Source organism: Vidua macroura, chromosome 3 (genome assembly GCF_024509145.1).
Source record: "Vidua macroura isolate BioBank_ID:100142 chromosome 3, ASM2450914v1, whole genome shotgun sequence".
Lineage (NCBI taxonomy): Eukaryota > Metazoa > Chordata > Aves > Passeriformes > Viduidae > Vidua > Vidua macroura.
The window spans coordinates 105,993,590-106,014,258 of NC_071573.1; the positions used below are offsets into that span (position 1 = coordinate 105,993,590).

At 36.5% G+C, this 20,669-nt stretch overlaps 1 protein-coding gene across 1 annotated transcript in view; it reads right to left on the reverse strand.

Annotated features, from left to right (window-relative positions):
* Positions 1 to 503: 503 nt before the first annotated feature.
* Positions 504 to 20,669, reverse strand: part of APOB (apolipoprotein B) — a 35,582-nt gene continuing 15,416 nt past the window's right edge. The window contains 13 exon segments of the mRNA XM_053973761.1: positions 504 to 888; positions 890 to 2,500; positions 3,555 to 3,738; positions 4,575 to 4,689; positions 5,133 to 12,713; positions 13,617 to 13,993; positions 15,631 to 15,776; positions 16,045 to 16,232; positions 16,362 to 16,537; positions 17,780 to 17,990; positions 18,557 to 18,678; positions 18,896 to 19,078; positions 19,598 to 19,809. Coding sequence (XP_053829736.1) covers positions 679 to 888; positions 890 to 2,500; positions 3,555 to 3,738; positions 4,575 to 4,689; positions 5,133 to 12,713; positions 13,617 to 13,993; positions 15,631 to 15,776; positions 16,045 to 16,232; positions 16,362 to 16,537; positions 17,780 to 17,990; positions 18,557 to 18,678; positions 18,896 to 19,078; positions 19,598 to 19,809 — 11,316 coding nt within the window. The 3' untranslated portion in view covers positions 504 to 678.

Sequence of the window (20,669 nt, forward strand, 5' to 3'; positions counted from 1 at the left end):
TAAATTAGCCAGTAGAAAGAAAACTAATATAAAAATCTTGGTATAGTTGTCGGAAAACTGACACAGGCATAAATTAACTTTTATTAAAAAAACCCTTTGTATTATTATCTGCAATTTTCCAGGAGTCAGATTTCTATGTATTTTCATATTTCTATGTTAATTTTCAATTTTTGATGCCATTTTCAGAATTTGCAATTTTTTAAATTCATGTTTTTATACATGCTCTTTTCCTTACTTATCTATGAAGGTATCTCTGTTCTGGGAATTAGATGTGCTTCCAAGTCTTCCTTCAACTGGCTTATGAATGTGACCTTTATCTTAAAACCTGTTTATTCTATGTATTCCATAGCTTTTGTGACTATTTACAATATGCATTGCACATTAGTAACTTGATCCAACATATTGTGAAATTACAGAAAAGACTTCCTTCCCATTGACCTTGAAAATTGTTGGATTAAGTCTTATGCTCCAAGTAAAAGTAGTTGTAATGAATGACACAAAAATGTAATAAAGAACTCATTTATTGGCTTATTAAGCTTATTAAAATAACCTAGTGTAGATTATCAAGTTTTCATTTACAAATTCAGATTCAAACATATATACCTGAAGCTCCAGAATACTGATTGCTGTTATATTTAAATACATTTTGGTAGAAACTTGTTACTTCTACATGCCCATTCAGGTGTTCATGAGCTGCTGAATATTTTCCATAATCTCCTGAGGACTCACTTGTTCAGTGTCAAGTTGTTCATTAGTGAAGTGTTGCATTTCTTTCCAGTTCTTGGAGCCTTTCTAAATACCTTGCTGAATCAGTATGTGTGTCATTTCCACTTTATTCCTGAGTGCCTGTCTGCTTTTTTGGGGCATTTGGTAAATGGATTGCCTGTCACATGGGCACCTGTATTCTAAGCTCTCCTTGATGAACAGCTACATATGGCTTTATGCTCTCAGCTGTTATTTGTTCAAGCCAGTGAAGAAGCTCTGAGAGGTATTGCAGGAAAGCAGAGTAATTTTCTATAGTTAGATCAATTAACCTTTTGGCTTCACTGATTAGCTTTTCCTGGGACTGACTAAGCTGCCCATAGATCTCCCGGAGTTTTTCTTTGAGTTGCTTGTTATGTTCATCGATTTTCCTCTTAGCAGCTGCAGACCAATATCGGACTTTTTCCTGAGCAGCAGATGAGAGTTCCATGATTTTCTGTTTTCCTTTTCCTTCAATATCAGTTATAAGGTCATAATATTCCTGACTGTAGATTTCCACCAATTCTCTTACTTGGTCTGTCAGGCGTGTAGCAATGCCAGCAAGATCTCCAACACACTGGTTGTGCCAATCTATGAGAAGATCTATGATATTCTTCACCCATCCCAGTACTTTGTCTTCCACCTCATAGTATTTCACTGACAATCCAAGTGTAGTTGGATCAAAATATTCCTCCCGCAATGACTTTACGTAGAGGAGCAGCTGGTGCAGCTTTTTTGAAAGGTCCTGGAATGTCTTTTGGCTAAAGTCTTTGAACTGAGAAATGTATTTTTTAACAACTTTTGTCAAGGATCTCAGCTTCTGGGCAAAGTCTGAAGCCATTGCATCTCTGTACAGCTGCTGTGTTTCGACTTTGATGTCTTCAAAAGTCTTGGATTGCAAGCTTCTAACCATTTCTTCCACCTTCTGAAAAACTTGTTGCACTGCTTGTTTCAGTTGCTTCAGCCTTCCTGCAAAGTCAGCTTTCTGAAGAGTAGCAAATGTCTGCCTGATTTTGTTCTGCAAATCTTTCAGCATTTCTTTAATTTGATCAAGTACATTACGGCCTCTAAGAATTGTTTCAGAAGCAGGAAGTCTGACTTCCAGCTCATTGATAGCTGCAATCAAGGCATCAAAGTACTCCTGAAGTTTTGAAAGGCATACATCAGCAGCTTTTGCTACCTTCTCTGTAGTCAAGAGGTATATTTCTGTACCACTGTACTTTTCAGACAACCCAGGGACCTGAAATTTTGTGGTTTTCAGGAATTCAGTGGCTGAGTCAATTACGTGTTTTATTTTCTGGTGGTACACTTCTATTATGTCAATTAAAACATTCAAAAGTTCGGCTTTTATTCTTTGATAGTCAAACTGTTCAGCCTGATCTGCTGCTCTTCGATAAAGCCGTTTAGCTTTGAACTTCAGCTCCTGATACTTGTCAGAGGCCTCATTGGCCGCTGTGCGAAGCTGAGCATCTATTTCATCTATTTGATTTGTAGCAAAAGTGTATGCTTTTTCAGCATTATTCTGCATTATATTCTTCATCTTTAAGGTGGCAGCACTAATTTCCAGTCCCATATGCTCCTTATGGTACCGATTAACATACCTATAGACTGCATTTGTCATTTTAGGCACTCTTTCTTTCAGACTCAACAACAAGTCTTTGGCAGCATCCCCATTCCAGTTGAATTTCATTAGAATCTGGTCAGGTTCTTTGAGGGATATCTCACCTTTTAGTATGTCAATGTCATTCTGGGGAGCAGACTGAAAATACAAAACAGGGTAAGAAAATTCCAATATTATTTATGAGCATATTTTAACATTCTCATTATTGCATCTTTAATGTTATCATTTATTAAGACAAGCACTCTCCATTTTTTTTTGTCCACTGTCTATTTGCTGTCTGTTTGCTCTCATCTTGAAAGTTATTTTGGAAGAAATTATCTTGTACCAAGCTACTTCAAGCTTCTTCAAAGTGCAAGACTAGAACATTACTTAGTTTGGTCTTTAATATCTGACTGCAAATAAGATTTTTCCTTTCTTTGTATTAAATGCCTATCATATCTCATAAGGCAGGTGAATTACTTAGAAAAATGAGCCTTCTACTCACTCCTGAAATCAATTAAAGTGAATTCAAAAAGCATCTTTTTCATATGAAAATATTAGAGGATTTAATTTTGTAATCATTTAAATAAATGAGGTAATTTAGACAGTTACTCAGAGTACATAATAAATCCTCAAATGAGAATATATTTACATGTATAGTTTTTCCTTTTTTATAATATATAGTCAATTATGATTTGCTTCTGATCCCTAAATTAGTACATAATTTTGGAAGGTAAGATTTTAATTCAGAAATTATTGTAGTATGCCAATAATAAGAGCATGTATTGTAACATATGAATGGATTAAAAAAGACACTTCACAGATGGTCTGAACTCTTCTAGTCGCCTTATTCTTATAATGGTCACTTATGTAGTAATTCTAAGTAGCCTGACAGCTATCTAGTAAACCTGATGGGTAGCTTATCTAAAACTGACTTTGTACATTCTTCCCTTTCAGTGGGTGTGCCTTCTTGACCATAGGAGATGGAAAAAAATAACTGTGTGAAGGAGTTGAAAGTACCTCTTTACACAGATATTATTTTTAGTACTGGAAAGGCAAGTGTAGGAAATAAAACCTTTAATTACTGATAATATAGTTTTTATTTGGTCGTTAATTTATAGCTCAACATAAAAACACACACAAAATTTAAAAGGGAACTTTTCCTCTGACCACATCAAACGTTTTTGCTTTTTACTGCTCATATCAAGCTTACCTGAGTTTGGTAGTAAACTCTGGCAAGGAAAGTTTCATCGTCCCCTTCCATGACATAAGCAAGGGTCCCAGCTGAGGGTGAAGATATTGAGCCGGATGATTTCCTTTCATTCTCTTGGTAACGCACATGAACATCTGTGAAAGTTGGGCTGATGATGTCTAGTGATAAAGTGTCCTCCAGGGCTCTGCAACCACAGTAAATACACAGCTATGAAGTAATGCAGAAAGCACAAGCCCAATGCTGTATGTCTGAACATAGTACCACCTATAATTTCATATATATACATATATATATATAAGTAAACAATGCCTTTATGATGAAAAGAAAATGTCAGGTTTATTATCTACATTTCTTAGAATTTAGCCTGACACATTCAAAACTTCATGTCACTCCAATTTTCCTGTTTTAGATAAAACTATATTGAGCTCTGACATGAATTTTCATTAAATTAGGGCAGGTAAACAAAACCTGTAGCTGTACCATGGTCAGCTTTTTACAGATTTCTACAAACTGACTGTAATTTTTCCACCAACACAAGTATAGGCTATACTGTTTATCTGCATTTATATTTGCCTTCACTGATTCTGTCCCTTGGATATATCAACACAACACTTGTAGATCGAAACAGGCAGTAAGAGAGCCAAGTCTAATCCCTGGTGTGAGCACTTGTGAATAAAAATTACTCTGTACTGGCTTGTGGTGACAGAGGGATCCACTGGGAAGAAACCCAACTATGTTGATGGTTAGATCTAGAACTGCTTTGATTATAAAATACTGTGTTTCTGTCTCAGTGGTTTTCTGACTTGGGGCTGGTGAGAAAAGGTTTTCTAGAAACCCTGAGGGAACAGCTTTCAAGTTACCTTGAGGGGGAAAAGGACACAGCCAATAATGGCAAGGTAGATATACATACAGGTTCTTACTAATTACTGCAAAGCACCCTGGGACATCAGACATCAAAGCAACAACACATCATTTGCAATTATGTATATTATAAATTATATTATTAGAGCAAATCTTTACCGAAATCCTGAAATAGTTAGATTCTCCTGATAGTTTGCACTCATGTCACGATGTGAAAAGCTGCCAGTTGTCTTCACAACAAACACGTCTTCTTTATATTCGTAGTTTGAAACAACTGTGAAAAAAATTTCAAATGTGTGTATTACCAACAAAAAATACAAACTACATATCCAGTTGTATGTTAGATGGCCACTTGTGGAGTATTTCACTAATATGTGAAATTATGCTTCAAGAAACTGAATGCCCATAATGTCCCAAATAAAAAGACATGAAAACATTTGTTTGACTGGAGAATTTTAAAATTCACCTTATATCTCAACATGGATATAACACACATATATATATATACTCATTAGCATTCAGGGTGACTGACTGGGACTCTGATAGTAATTTGTGAAAAAATGCCACTGCTGATAAAAGAAGTGTCATCTTACATCAATGCTAAATAGACAGAAACACCTTCATATGCAAAACCCTGGTGAAAAAAAATCTGGAAAAGCCTAGTCTACAATAATTTTTTCCCTCAAAATCATGGCATATAGAATTTTAATGTCTTACCATTCAGGTCATATTCCAGGAATTGCAATGTTGAGCTGCAGGTAGAGTCAATGGAATGTTCAAAAGAGTCCTTCTTATTTGTCAAGTCTGTTCTCCAGGTGACATTGTACAAAGGGGAAACAACTTTGAAAGATCCAGTCAAGGCACCAAATGATGGGATGTAAATTCCAGCAGGCAAGGATATTTTCAGAGGGGGGATCTCAACTTTCTGTTCAGGAATGGTAATTGTAGGCATTTCAAAATCTGCAATTTTATTAGCTACTTCATCTAGATCTACAGAGAAACTGCCAAATGAAACACTCTTTGGTAAAGTGAATTGAGACATAGTTATTTGGTATTCAGGTATTGTCACCTCAAAAAATGGCATTTTATATTCTTCTAGTGTAATATAATTTGCTCCTACATCCACTTTGGGGAATCTTAGTTTTGGCAGTGTGGGTAAATGGACATCAAATGGCATTGTGCTTAGTGTCTGAGGAATTTTCATGTTGCGCAAGTCAACGGTGTATGCTGGGACTTGGAGAGTGGTGAAAGGAAGGCTGAACTCTGGAGTACTGAGGACAGGGCTTGGAGCCTTTAGGTGTAACCCAGGAAGAGTGACAGTGAAGCCATCAGTCAGCTTATTCACAGGTATGGGGAAAAAGTAACCATCCTCACTCTTGGTGTACACAAGGGATGCCGAGCCATTCATGTACTGTTTCCTGTCAGCACTGGTAGTGACGTCCATCTTCAAAATATCCCATAAGCTCTTCTCAGAAATGGGACACTTGATGACTTTGAGGAAGTCCATGTATCCTTCCAAAGATGCAGAAATAACAAATTTTGCCTCAGAGTTTTCATTTGATAACTGCATATCATGACTGAGAGATAGTGAGTGAATTTGGCCTTCACCCTTCCAGCCAGCTTTCTGGTTTGCAGGACTGATTTTCACTACAACAGCCTCATTAACTGACGCCATGCCCAGGTAGGGATTTGGCTGAATGGCTTGAATCTGAAGCTCTGCTGATATATCCCAAGGAGCCATCTCTAAGGTTGCTTTGCATCTCTGAGTCCCTGTTGTTGTGAAACGAGATGTATATCGTGCATAATTCTTCCCATTGTGCTCCCAGACTGCATAAATACGACGGGCAGATGCTTCAACTGCAAGTAATTCTTTGATTTCAATGATCCAGAGTCCATCTGCTTTAGAGTGGGCCTCGAATCTGAGGGATGATCGAGCTCCATTAGCATTTAAATAGGCATTTGCCTCATGGTCTAAACTCCCAGAAAATGCATTTCCAGTGTAAAATACTCCATCAATATCCCCAGTTGTAGAAGATTCTACTGATATGTAATATGTAAGGGTCTCTAAAGCAAATTTGTGAGCAATTTCTCCCTTAGCACTGGTACCATATTTGGGAGTATTAAAATCATACATTAATTTTATCCCTGAGGAAAGAGTGGGTTTAGATTTTGTATTTCCAGAAAGTTCTTGGCTGAAATTCATTTTTAGAACTGGTATGTCGACTTCTATATTTGTTGCCACGGAAGCTTCCATGATCCTCTTTAAGAGAGTGATAGTGCTATCATGGTTTCCACCTAGATATTTGTTATTACTCAGTGACAATGCTGTGGCCAGCTTCAACCCCCTTTTTCTTGTCAAACTTGTTGAACCATCCAGCTTAAATTGCAGAGCCTCAATGACAGAAGAGGATGAGACACTGAGATGTCCAACAATATCTGATTGATTGAACAGCCCAGCATTTGCAGTTAAAGTGATTACACTGGATTTGAATGAGAAGTCATAAGTAATGTTGCCCATGGCAGGAACTAAGATGTTGTTTGCTGAGCTGTTGATTCTGAATCTAGGAAGCTTTAGAGTGCGTAGATCCTGGGGGATATGAAGGACTGGAAGCTCAAAAGAAGGTACGACTAGTGTGTAAGATGGAACTGAAAAGCCAATTATTGGGACTGTGAATCCTCTTGTGCTTATTTCTTTTGGAAGCGTGAAACCAAAGGCTGGCATCTCAGCAGTGAAAGGAGAAACTTCAATATTCACAACTGGAATGGTGTATCCTGGAATTGTGAGGGTCCGTGGTATTTTGTTCAGTGATGTTTGTATTTTGTATTTGTCCAGTTTTGTTTTGGCTTCATTATATGACTTTGTAAGAAAATCTAAAGCTGCATTTCTCCCTTTCTCAAAATGTTTGTTGAATAAAAGGATGTTCTTATTAAGTACTTCATGCACTTTTGCTAAAGGTAGTGGGATTGCATGCATGTCTTTGTTTTTCTCATACTGAGCATTAAAATTTAAATCAAAGGATTGTCTTGTTGTCTTCAATAATTCCTTCAGGCCTACTTGTTCCCACAGAGAATAATCCTTCAGCTGAGGAGTTCTGATTCCAGTGTAGGGAATCTGAATCTGAGGAATGCTTAGAGGAATGTTTAGGAAGTCCAGGTTGGCGTCTCCATTCATTTCGATATGAGCTTCAATTCTGTCATCATTGCTGCCAGCAGACATATTATGGGAATATCTGTACTGATTGAATCTGCCAGTAGCTTGCCAGTTGACCTGCTGTACAGAAGAACTGACAGCAAACCCATAGTTATTCAGGAAGTCAATTTTGCCAGTTAGTTTCATTGGGAAGCTGATTTTCACATTTCCATCATTGTTTGTTGCAAGACGAATTTCAGAAGGGTTTGCAAAGAAGGAAAGCTCATTATTTACAGTTCCAGTAATCCGTCCATGGAGCCGAGCATTGTGAGAGCCTGTTAATTCTACTTTCATTCCTAGAAGCTCTCCTGTGCCTTGCACATTCAGAAGGCTACGTCCCACACGCTGTGACTCAATTTCAGACTGAATCTGAAGCACTGCAGACATTAAGGAATGACATTCATATTTCATAGCTTGGTTGACTTTCAGGTACTTATCATTTATTCTGTTGTTGGCAGAAAATGTAATACTGGGGCCCTCAATCTTGAAAGTGGCATGTGAATCATGAGTGCCTTCATCGGAGAAATGAGGTGAAGCCCATTTCCAGTTTCCTTTACCAGCAGAGGTAAATGATATGTATCCTGCTTCTACCTCTGTTGTCATGTTATTGATCAGATCAGCCTGGCTGGAGAAATCAGCTTGTGGAATATTCAGTCTGTGAGAATATGCAATTCCACTCTGCATCCAAATTTTTCTTTGCAGCTTGACTATGAAGTTATTCTGTAGTTCTACTGAATTTTTCTTTGTATTTAAGTTTGCTCTAGTTTCAGCTTCACCTTCTACTGAGGTCCCTAAAAATACCACTTCATTGGTGTGATCAACTTTAAGGAACCTATGGTTGACTTTCATGGCATTTTTAAGGTTCAGCTGCTTCATGTCAGGGGCCAGGAGACGTGAATCTGCAATAACACTAAAAACTAGGAAGTCTAATTTGGATGTTGTTTGAGCTGAAATGGAAGTAACAAATTCTGGACTGTTTGCAGATGTTGTGGTATTACGAAGCTCAGCTTGTGTAGACAGTGTGAAGAATGGAGAGGTGACTCTGAAAGCACCAGACAACTTGCCAAATGTAGGGACAGTCACAGTATGTGGGATACGTGGGAGCTGGAACTCTGGTATCTTCATGTTAGGAATCCGGAGCTCATTTAGATTTAGCTTTGGAATCAATAATTCTGGTATTTGAAACTGAGGCATGTGTATTTCTGGGAAAGAAATGTCAGAAAAAGGCATATCTCTCATCTTCAGATCTTTCAAATAGACATCGATAGATGGGAACTGAAATTCCGCAGACATTAATTTGTCTATTGTTCTCACAATCAGAAGCTTAACTTCAATCAAGTCAATTGTGAAGGAAGGAATTTGAAAGGTATTTAGAATTTTAAATTCTGGGGTAGTAAATTTCATTGGGATTTTCATGTCCTTTAGTCTCTTAATATTGATCTCATAGGAGGGGATACGGAGATCAGTCAGTGGGACAATGAATTCTGGTGTTCGGAATGTTGCTTCCCGAAGACTTCGGAGGCTAACCTCAAAGGCAGGTATAGTGACTATAACTGCCCTGATTTCAGGGACTTTAAATCCAGTTTCAACAAACTGTTTTACATTTTCAGCCCAATTTTTTAGATCATACTCTTCAGCCAATGCAGTGATTTTTTTGGAAGCTGTGTTCCATTGGTCAGAGACGTATAGGACAACAGAATTGTAGAATTGGCTTATCTTCTGAAGACACCACTGGAGTTCCTGAGAAATATCCATTTCAGAAATCCTCTCTCGCAGGTCTTCCAGATGTTCATTTACCTTGGCTTTGAGATTAGCAAATGTTGTTGAATCTATGAGCTCCCCGAGCCAGTTAATTACTGCAGCAAACTTCGTGTCCTTTAGTTGTTCCATGTATTTTGAAATCACAGATCTAAAATCTTTTATATACTTTTTCAGTGCTTCTGCTTTCTGTGGAAGTTCTAGATTTCTGAGTTCCTCATTTATTTTTTGAGTCACTTCTCGAATTTTGTTATTTGTGTCATCTACAAATTGGTCATAATCAAAAGCCTTGAGCTTTTTAATAACCATATCAAGGAACTTGTTGACTTGCTTTATCATCTTTTCATAATCAAAGGTTTGCACTTTCTTGACAGCATCATCAACAAAAGTAACAACTTTATCGAACCATGACTTCACATCAGCATTTTGCAGGTAGATGGTCAGTTTCTGGACAGTTTCTTTTATTCTGTAGGTTTTAAGCAGTTCTATCATTCTGTCAATTAAAAAATATATCTGCTTATCAATTTCATATTTTAAAATCAATTTGTGCATATGACCACGGAAAGCGCTGATCTTCTCAGATAATTCATATTCCTCTATCCAATTTAGAATAAAGTCTTTGATTTGTTCAATAATTCCATTAATTTTTTTGATTGGCAAAGATCGCTTAAATTTTTCTAAACATTCTTTAGCATCAAACGCTTTAATTTGTCGTTTCAAATTTTCCGCAATGCTTCTGACATCAATTTTCTGAATCTGAATCTTGAGTAATTCTAGGTTTTCCTGTATTTTAGCTGTAATCCTGTACTCATCATCAATACTTTTAATCCAAGACAAAGTGCTGCTTCCGATTTTGTTAAGATCATATTGTTGGAAAAAAACCCGCAATTTTTCAATGATGTTGATTACAGTTGTTCTTACCTGATATTTGTTATCTAGAGCTGTCATTGTTTCAACTATTTGATCAAGAAGCTGTGCAATAAGTGCTTTAATGTCGTACTGCTCATAACTGTCTTTGATGTATTGCTCAACTTCTATCAGATAGATCTGTAGTTGAGACAGTATTTGTTGAAGATTGTCCAGGGCTTTTTCCAGCATCATTTGGAGATCATCAGATGTTATTCTGTAGTCCTTTGTGAAAGCAACAAAATTATTTTTCATGCTGCTAACTTTGCCTTTGATATCTAATTTGTCCATGTATTCGTTAATGTCCTCTGGCAGTTTGTTCAAAGTTGCCTTGTATTTTTTCATGTGTTTTTCTATGTCTATGTTCTTCAGATAACTTTGTATGGCCTGCAGAGTGGATAGAATGGTGCCTCTGAGTTTTTCAAAGTAAACTGGCAAATTTTCCAAGAAGGGTAGGCTAATAACATGCATATCTTTATTTTTGTCATACTTCACAAAGCCAGAAATGCTGAATTCTTGAGGCTCCGATATGCTGTTCCTGAGACCCAATACATCAATTAAATTAACTTCTTCAGATGTTAGTGGTAGTATGACTGATGTGTCCATTACAGAGAGATCTGCTAAAGCTCTTCCATTAAATTCCACAGCGATCTTTTCTGCATTATTGTAAGCGCTGAAATCTTGTGAATATACATTATTGTTTAGCTGACTTTTCAATTTCCAAGTGCTTAACTGCTCTGATGGAGTAAAAAGCATATGAACTTTGTTGTCAAGTAGGGTAGTGTACCTTCCTCTAGACTTCAAGCTATGGCTGGTAGAGCCTCTGTAATCATGGGAGAAAGTGAAAGCAAGAGGCTCTGCTTTAAACAGCAATTTGCTGTACAAGTCTCCTGTGTGTTCACCCACAGCAACCAGCTTTCCATTAGCATTGGTGTGTACATCAGCTGTGATAACAAATGGGGCCATAGTGGAACGCACAGCATTGCTGAAACGGAGAGGTTTGGAATCACAGTTTGTGTTCATGGTAACTGAGGAAGAAAGTCCTGCCACATCCACATGAACTCTGTGACTCACTGCTGCGCCTTGAACGTTTGCCACGGTGTCTGTTTTCAAGTCTGCAGTTAGACCAGCACATGTAAGGGTGTAGGTGTGCCTTATTTCATCTGCTTCATGGGCTCCTCTGACATTGCCACCCAAGTTCATTTTCAGAGGCTCGAGAAAGAGTTCTGCTTTGTTGGAAACTTCCGTTTTAGTGTATTTAAGATTATTGCTCAGTTTAGCTGTTAGTGAGCTAGGCTCCAGTTGAAGGTCAAAAACATGTTTATGGAACTTGTCAAAGCTGAAGCTGTTGTCTAATTTTGAAACAAACATTAAGGATAAGCCTGGAATATTCAAATCATTTGTGTACTCCAACTTAATCTCTTTGAATGATCCCTGCAAATTATTTGAAAACTTGAGTCCTTCTCTATTAACTCTGAAGTTTAAAACATGTTTGTTGTCCATACCCAGAACTGTACTCTGATATTCACTGCCCAGCGTTATTTCTGTCAGGCTCACTCTTCCACCTACATTGAATTTTGCATTGTTCTTCCCATAGCGCCCAGAAGAGGACAGTGACATGGAGCCTCCAGCGGTGTCGAGCTTGGCATTCATTTCACTCTGCATTGCCAAGGGACTGAACTGCATGTTGGTGGTTGCACTGCTGGCTAGACCATATCGATTGACATTGAATGATGACTTATGTGCAGCTCGATTCTTCTGATCAGTCAGGGAGATATCAGTGTTCAAAACAAGGTCCTGGGAATTGAGTGAACCTGCAAACACGGCAGAATACTGGATTTGCTTGTAAGTGGCTTGGTATTCGGATCGAAGTGCTGCCATCTTCTTTGACAAAATGATTTCAAGCTTATTGACACCTGCAGTATGTTGATACCTCCCATTGGTTTCAGATGACAATTTCAGTTGGCTGTTTTCACATTTCAGTGAAGCTGTGTTCTTTAATAGACCATTTTGTACATCAGAAACTGAAGTAATGGAAAATGAACCATCACTGTATCTGCCAGATATCTGATTGGTAGCCTGAAGGTAAGAAGAATCCAACTTCAGATTTGATTTTCCTTCTAAAACCCGTCTCTTTTCATTGTATGTGGTAGACAAAGTGTAAATGCTTCTTGCAAACACCGAAGCCACTTCCAGCTGCCCTTCTATTTTGACATTATTGGTATTCATGTTATTTATCTTTTCAGAAACAATATCACTGGAAAATGAAAGCTGAGTACCCAGAGTACTTGATGCTGTAAGTGATAAGGTGTAGTTTGTAAGTGGAATAGGTTCGTAACTCCTTCTGCCAGATAGCTTAAAAACTGATGTCAAGACTCTGTGCTTCAGGTGATTTTCATATGCACAGATGAATCCATTTCTGTTATATGATGCTTCTCCCGAACCTTAAATAGGAAAAAAGAGACAAAAGGTAAGTGTGTCCATAACTTTTCATCTTTGAGAACTTGTCTGATGCCACTGAACTTCTATGCCACTGCTTGAATTGTAATTACTGTTATGACATTTTGTTTTAAAGGCCTAAGTGCTTTGGTAAATATTGAATATTTCAGTAAAAATGGCTACTATTTTGATATTTGAAGCTAAAGTTTTGAACTACAAATAAATTAACTTTTTACACTAGACTACTAAATATAATAATGTGAAATGACATAAAATTATGTCATTATTTAAACTTAAATTAAGAAGATGGACTCAAGAATAGCCCATATGTAACATTCCTAGATTTTAGTGGTTTTTTATCATGCCTCAGTTATGGTGAGGAATTTAGAAGAAAATGAAATCAGGTTGTCCTTTTGCTGTTTGAGAACCCAAATTGCAATTTTAGGGGAACTAACTTAAAGATACTGTATTATAGCAATATATGAACATAAAAAAAGATAAGACAATTTTATATGCATATATACACATATTAATAGACTGAGAAATAAATTGTGGGCATACCTACACATACATTTGCACACCTGATTTTGAAAACAGTTGATTTACCAGCTGCACAAGTGTTTGTAGAATCATGCTTTCAGTTTTGAAGGACATTTTCTTCAGTAAGGAACGCCCAGGAAAACATGGACTGTAAAAGTCTTTACTGAATTAAACTGACTTCACCTTCAGTGTCTGACTAAACAGACACACCTAATATCTTTAAAATCAAAGGGAAAGTGATTTGAGATCACATAATACCTGTCTTTAAATAAGTGCAGGCAAACGAATGTACTGTATCTGATATAATAAGGGACACAAAATAATTAAAGCAGGTTTGTAAACATTGCAGTATTAGTAAACATTCTTGCCTTTCACACTGTAGGAAAGCAGCTCAAAAACTGAATCAGCATTTGTGTTATAGGTAGCTTTTACGCTGGTTGCTCTCTCTGTGGTGCTGTTAGTCACGGTGTAGGCGGCTGTCCAGTTGTAATAGTTGCTGAACACATTAGCAGAGACTTCTAACTTGCCCAGCAAAGGCACACGGAAAGGATAGGATTTTGGAACAGTAAATGATGGGATTCTGTATTCTTGAGATGGCACACTTATTCCCATGGACTCCACTACCAGAGGAGGTGTTTTAACAGTCTTCGGCATCCATATCTCATCAGATGATTTTCCCGCAAATGGCAGCGGAATGTCAATTACAAAACTGTTTTTATTTAGGTTGTATCTGACCCGGCCTTCACTGGAAAATAAAGATAACTCTGTTAGAAACTAAGTTCATAATGCATATACAGGAGTTTTCATGATTTCCTCCTCTGCCCAAGATACTGAGCTTACTTAAATGCTTATATCAATGTCCTGACTTTAGTTTTAGAGAGAAATTTAATGATCAAACATTAATGTCAACATTTTCAAGCACTCATTCATCAGAATTTATTGAAAGTATTTTTGGTATCATGGAACTATTTCAATGTTTCTACCTCTTATTTCCTCTTATTATATAAACAAAGGGACTTGTAGGTAAAGTAAAAAAAAAAATCCTCCAAAATCACTGGCACACTTGTGGGATGCTGAGTGCCAGAAAAAGGCAATTAAGTTTTTTCAAAAAGTTTTCTATTCTTATAGAAATGCATGAAATCATATTAGCATCAAGAATTTATCTATCTTTCCCATTATAAGCATTTCAAAAGTTTCATCTAAATATTCAGCTTTTTTTTTATTCTGAATAAAAGGAAATAAAAATCTAAGCATGCGACCAGGACCTAGGACTGGAAAAGAGGTCATTGGCTGAAAAAGTATAATTGGAAAAAGGCAAAACAGAAGGAAACTTGGCCTTAATTTCTGAATGAACAATAAGCTGGCAAAGATACTTTTCTTGTTTCCCTAACTGGTCTTTCATATTGCACAATCTTGAATTTTTACACTTAGAGCTACATCCTAAGATGAAAATTAAGCAAACGCTTTTGAAATTTGTTCCTTTACATCAGAAGATTTAAAAAGCTGTATAAAAGAACAGTAGAAAACCCTGTTATTATTATTAGCACAGATGATAACATCCTAGGAGAAAAAAACCAGTTTCTTCCTTGTTTAAACTTAGCTCTGGAGCACAATGGCAGCAATGGAGACATGCATCATTAACACATCATATCTTATTAGCACAATGAAAGATAATACATGGAAAAACAGATCTAAGAGATACAAAATTGAAGACTCTTCTCCATTTGTTTTTGGAATCCAATCTTACACGAGCCTCTGCTGTCCTTTGCATTCATTTCAGCATTTCATTTCTACAAAATTGAACAGAAGGGTAATGACATTCATACAAGTCCTGTGAAACTCTATTAGGTAGAAGAGATGGGACCAAACTAGTGCCAGCATCCAGTCCATATGTGTACAACTTCCCTCTGAGCATGTCAGGCATGGGAGGACGTCTCGTTGCTCTACCACTATGCGTAGGGGAATGGGAAGAACTGTCCAACAGGACTGCACAGAAAAATGTAGAGCTATGAGGGTTATGGCTGAAGTGTCAGCAGGGATGCAGGATACAAATCTATGAGAAACATGGCTTCAGTAGTTCTGTGGCTTAAAGACTGCTGAATGCTGTATTTTTATTCAGTATGCCTTGTAAGATAATACAACACTTTGGGATCTATTCACATATTACATGAAGTCAAATCTGTATTAAATATGTGCATCAGTTTCTCCATATAATTTAATTTCTCTGACCTTGAAGTTCTTTGTTATGATTCCAATTTTATGCTAATGATTACAGCAATTCCATGCTGTTTTATAAAATCAAAGTAAAATAAAGTAACACTAAAATGTGAACAAATACCTATTTTCAATTTCCTGTTTCACTATCCTAATTTCAATCCCTACCTTTTCAGGAAAAGTTCTTCAGGAATGGTGATAACAGGCAGGTTAAATTTCTGAATGTTCAGTTCCTGCAGTGCACTTAGTTTGTCTTGCAGAGTCTGGGCATAAGGGACATCTTTTGATGTCTTTTGCAGCCAGGTGTTGGTTGCCTGCAATGACGAGAAAAGTTTTTCAAAGTTGATATAAAGTTTTAGCACTTCTCAGTGAATGTATCTGAAAGTTATTTGAACTACCCAAATACTGGGGTCTAGGTATCTGCTAAGGTGACTCATTCTATCAAAGCTGGAAATACACAGCTTATTCAATCTGATGAGTGATTTTACAAGTAGCTCTTATTTTGGCTTTCATGGGGGAGGCAAGAATTCCTCAGGGCTATGTACTGGAGCTGTAATATCTGCTGCAGGTTGAAAACCATACCACAATAAATTGTGACACGATATGTCGCAGTGTCATGTCTGTATGAGCCACTTTCCGATCCAGAAGTTCGTTGGTACGCTTCTCTAGAGTTTTTGGGTAGTCTGAAAAGTCAAGTGGGAAGGCAGAATAGAGTTTTTTCACAGCAGCACTGGCACCTGAATTCCACTCTAGCTCAACTTTCTCAGCATCTAAAAATCATGAATTTAAAAGAAAAGGGTAAAATCAGTAATATTCTTATTTTGAGAGATACTATGAACTAATGTAAAAAGATGCTTAAATTTACAAGTTGTGCATGTGGATCATGTTTTTGCCCCTACCATATCTGAGAAGAATTCTTTTTGAAATCGAGTTTCCATGAATTGTTGCAGCTGAGCTGATCTGAAGATATGCTTTGCTTGGTGAATAATTAACCAATGCTTCACTTCTAAGTTCGGTTTCCAGGCGAGGAAAAGAAATGGTGCCTCTTAACATTGCCTCTTCCACTCCTGCATATCTATGAAAGAAAAAATATATGTGAATAAAAATATTTAATTGTATTTTTCAGGAGCAATCTCAGCATTTAAATCTATAGCAAAGGCATAATAGCTGTTACAAAAAAATTTTATTGAATCAAACTTGTAAACATGCTTTAATTCAATGAATATTTTCAGCTTCTGCTAGTTACTTTGGAAAATCTGTAGTAGACTATTATAATGCTACTGTGCAGATACACACAGTAACGAGTCTGTGTTAATTTCATAGGAGCGAAAAAGACGGAAATATGTACCTGTCTTGGTAAAGTTGTAACTGAACCAAATTCTAAATGCCTCACTCAAGCTGAATTCTCTACTCAGGATACAGACTGTGGCCATGAATCACATAGAAACAAAACACTTGGCAAAATATATTATGCCAGTGGGCTTCATTTGCCTTTATTCACATTTATTTTATATCTCTGTAACTTTGTTGACTCAAGCAAACTTCTAATGTTATGTTAGTGCAAATGAAAGGGAATCGAGGTCTCTGACATCTGTCCAAAGCTCCCACTGATATCAGAGGCAATTCTACATGAACAGCAAAGACAAAGACTCCCTGGGGCACCATCAAGATCATAGAATTCCATGGAAGATTGAGGTTTATTAAAGAATGTGATCAGCCCATTTCACTATGGGCTTGTGAGGCAGATAATTTTAGAAACCCTGGCAGGCTGAACATTTTTGTTAGCTCCCCTGTAGATGTTCCCGGAAATATTCTCACCAAGAAGCGTGGGAATTTTTACAGGAAGCTCTCAGTTATTTTTGGTTTTGTTTCTTACTGAGTGCCATTAGATTTCTTCATGGGGAGATGTAATAACTTTTTTTAGAGCCAAGCATATCCAGTAAAAGATAATACCTCTCTGAACAAACCTTGCCTTGTTTATATCCTTGGATTATCACACCTGCAATAACAGTAGTACAATGCATTCTTGTAGTCATGTCTGTGCAAACATGGAAGAACTACCTCAAGGAACTTGTAATACAAATTATATCTATATATACATATAGTAGGAAAGATCAATCAATGTGTTACGTGTATACATTTGATGCATTCAAGATAAAATACTTTAAAGCTTTTTAAATGGGGTTTCAATGGCATGTTTATCTGTCTCTGCATTTAAGAAATTTCTCAAAAACGAGATAAAATTTTGCCAAATTTTTACATCCAGTGAAACCTTTTCAAAGGTAGCTGTTAAATTCTAAATGTTTTCCTGAGTTACCTTATCTGGCCAGTAAGAGTAACTTCTGTAATCTTCTTGTTGTTGACATCTAAGACAAAGGTGTATGCTTTCTTCCCAGAAATGGATTCATCAGTAATTCTGAAGTTTGTACCAAAGTCAACACCAACATCTGGAATCTGGACATCACTGGTCAGAATCTTTTTGCCTCTGTTGTACCTGAAGGTCAGTGTGGCCTCGTGCTGGTTTACACCTAGAAAATATAATGTACTTTAGTTATTCACAACTATGGAATCTGTTTGGACTTTTCTGAAAAGGTGAACAAAAAAGAATCAGCTGACAATTATATCCCACTAAAGATCTAATACAACTTTTAATGAGTCTGATTAGCAACTGAGTCATCTTTTTTCTTCTCATCTTCTAAACACACCATGGGCTAACCCACCAACCCATCAATATTTTTGTTATTTAAATGACCCCACAGATGTTTTGTATGCTTTCATTCTATATTTCATAAGAAACATAGTTTTCTCTTGCTTATAGACCTCCTAAACATTTTCTCTTCCTTTCTTCCATTCACCAATATCACACTTTTATTAGAATCATGCAAAATCAGCCTCTCATGATGAAAATCTTGCACTGGGATTGCATGAAAGGAAATGTAGTTAAACTGTGGGCCTGTTTGGGTGTGAAAATGGTATTTAGCTTACACTGTTAAGAATACTATTAAGATTTATTAATAAAAATGTCTTTTCTATAAAATGACAGTTCAAAAACAAGAAAAACCACACAGGGTTTGTTTTTTTTTTTGACTCTTACCTTCTGCCTGAACAGCAAACTTTAAGGTGTCTATCTGGTCATTTCCCTCTCTCTGCAATTCGTAGTTTGCACTTGCAGAGTATTCCTTTACCTTGCCTGTGGACACTAATTCAACCTCAAATCTAGAGAAGGAGTAAACAAATGCCTTGTGAGTGACTTTTTTATCCATGACCACAAACAGAAAAATTCATACAGTTCTCAACAGCTCTTCTTCTGAGCTGCTGCTGTCAGTAAGTTTTGAAAGATTTTTAAAGGTAAGCTTGATATGAGAGACTACTGGAGACTAAAAGGGAAGGAGGTTAGCACAAAATAAACATAGTTGAAGTTGACATGACTTACTTAGATTCTCCAGTCAAAGGAAAATATGGAACTGCCTCTGCATCAGCGGAATTAGGGTACAATACTTTGGTGCAGAAATTTAGACCAGGAATGAAAGGTTTACAAGAAGTTGAGGTTTCTTGGTTCTCTATCAGAGTTGGAATCTCTTCAGTTTTGGCTGGAGACACCAAATGCAGTGTATTGCTAGAACAGAAAAGTCAGTAATTTATTCCCAGGACAGGTGCTCAGACATCCTGTTAACACAGCTACTTCTGGATAAAACTCGCTTATTAATGTAAGGGCTAACTGAAATAACATCTGGCTCTAAATGATGTAGGTATTATTATTGATAATTATAATTTAGTATATTGAGCCATTTGCTCTCTCTACAATTAATATTAGTTCATTTAAATTCAATTAAAAATATGTATTGCTATTATAATAATTCTATGTGAAAGAAAACAAAATAATGGAAATTTTAAGAGTCTTGTATAAAATTTCAAAAATAGTGACAAATAATCTGTAAGCCATGACTACAAGTCATCCCTTATCTGGCATATTTGCTTGTCTTACAAAAGAAGGTATCCCAGTTTTACAATGTCTGGGGTTTTTCTGAATTGAAAATTTCTCCATGCCTCTCCTAGCTGTTCAATTCCACCACAATAAAAATGAAGAAGCGAAGGAAGAACATAGCCTTGAAAGTTCTCATTCAGTTCTCATTACCTGATACTGAGGAGTTTTACTGGACTCTTTGGAGCAGGAATGCTGAATTTCAATTGTCCAGCTTTTACACTAACATGTGCTTCTATTCCAGATTCATGGAATATATTAGAATTCATCTCCACACCACTTCCAGCAAATTCAGGTATGTTTATTCCCAGGTGTGTCACAAACTCAATGGCTACTGAAGGTCTAGCAATGAGATCTGCTTGCATCTATTGAATAAAAACAAGATGGGGTATTTATTTGCCCAACACACTTCTTGCTGGTTATATAAAAAAACCCATACCAGTCCTGTTAATACAGAGGTAAATTTTATAGAATTGACTTTGCTATTCAAAAAATCTGATTCCCAAATCACATAATCAAATGGCCCATATAAGTGGTAACTGTAATATAAAAAACCAGCAAGATGATAACATCAAGGATCCCTACCTACTTTAATATAAAAATACTCATGCTTCAGAAAGATTTTATATGTGGAGCTACTTGCATGTATTTTTAAATCTGAAGACAAGAGCCAGTTCTCCATTGTAAGAAAAAAGTTAGCAGATTTCAAAGACAATGAGCAAACTGTTTGACAAAAAAGAAATGGATCCAAGATTTGAATTTCTCTAAACACACACCAGCTTATTGTCAAGCTTTTGCTTTGGCCATTAAGAAAGAAGGGACAGAATGCAAAATTCTGGAAATGATTCCAAGCAAACTAAAGGGCAACAAGTACTACATTTGAGGATTTATTTTTTATTTTTATTTAGATCTTGTATACGGTAGAAAATTAAAAGTTTAGATTAAGTGAAACTACCAAGAAATTCTTATGTATTCTTATGTATTATATAATATTGACTAGGTTAGAGCAAGGTAGTTATTAGAACTGTAAAAAGGAATAGAAAAATTTATTTTCTTTTAATTTTAAGTGGAAAATTAATTTTGTGTCACATGCTTTCTCCTTGCTACAGTTTTAAGATGTTTCCTCTCAGGTGAAAAAATATTTTACTTTTCTCAATTTTTAATATTTCTTCTAATCATTAATAAAATTTTTTCTCTTTGCATTGGCCACAACAAAATGTTTTGC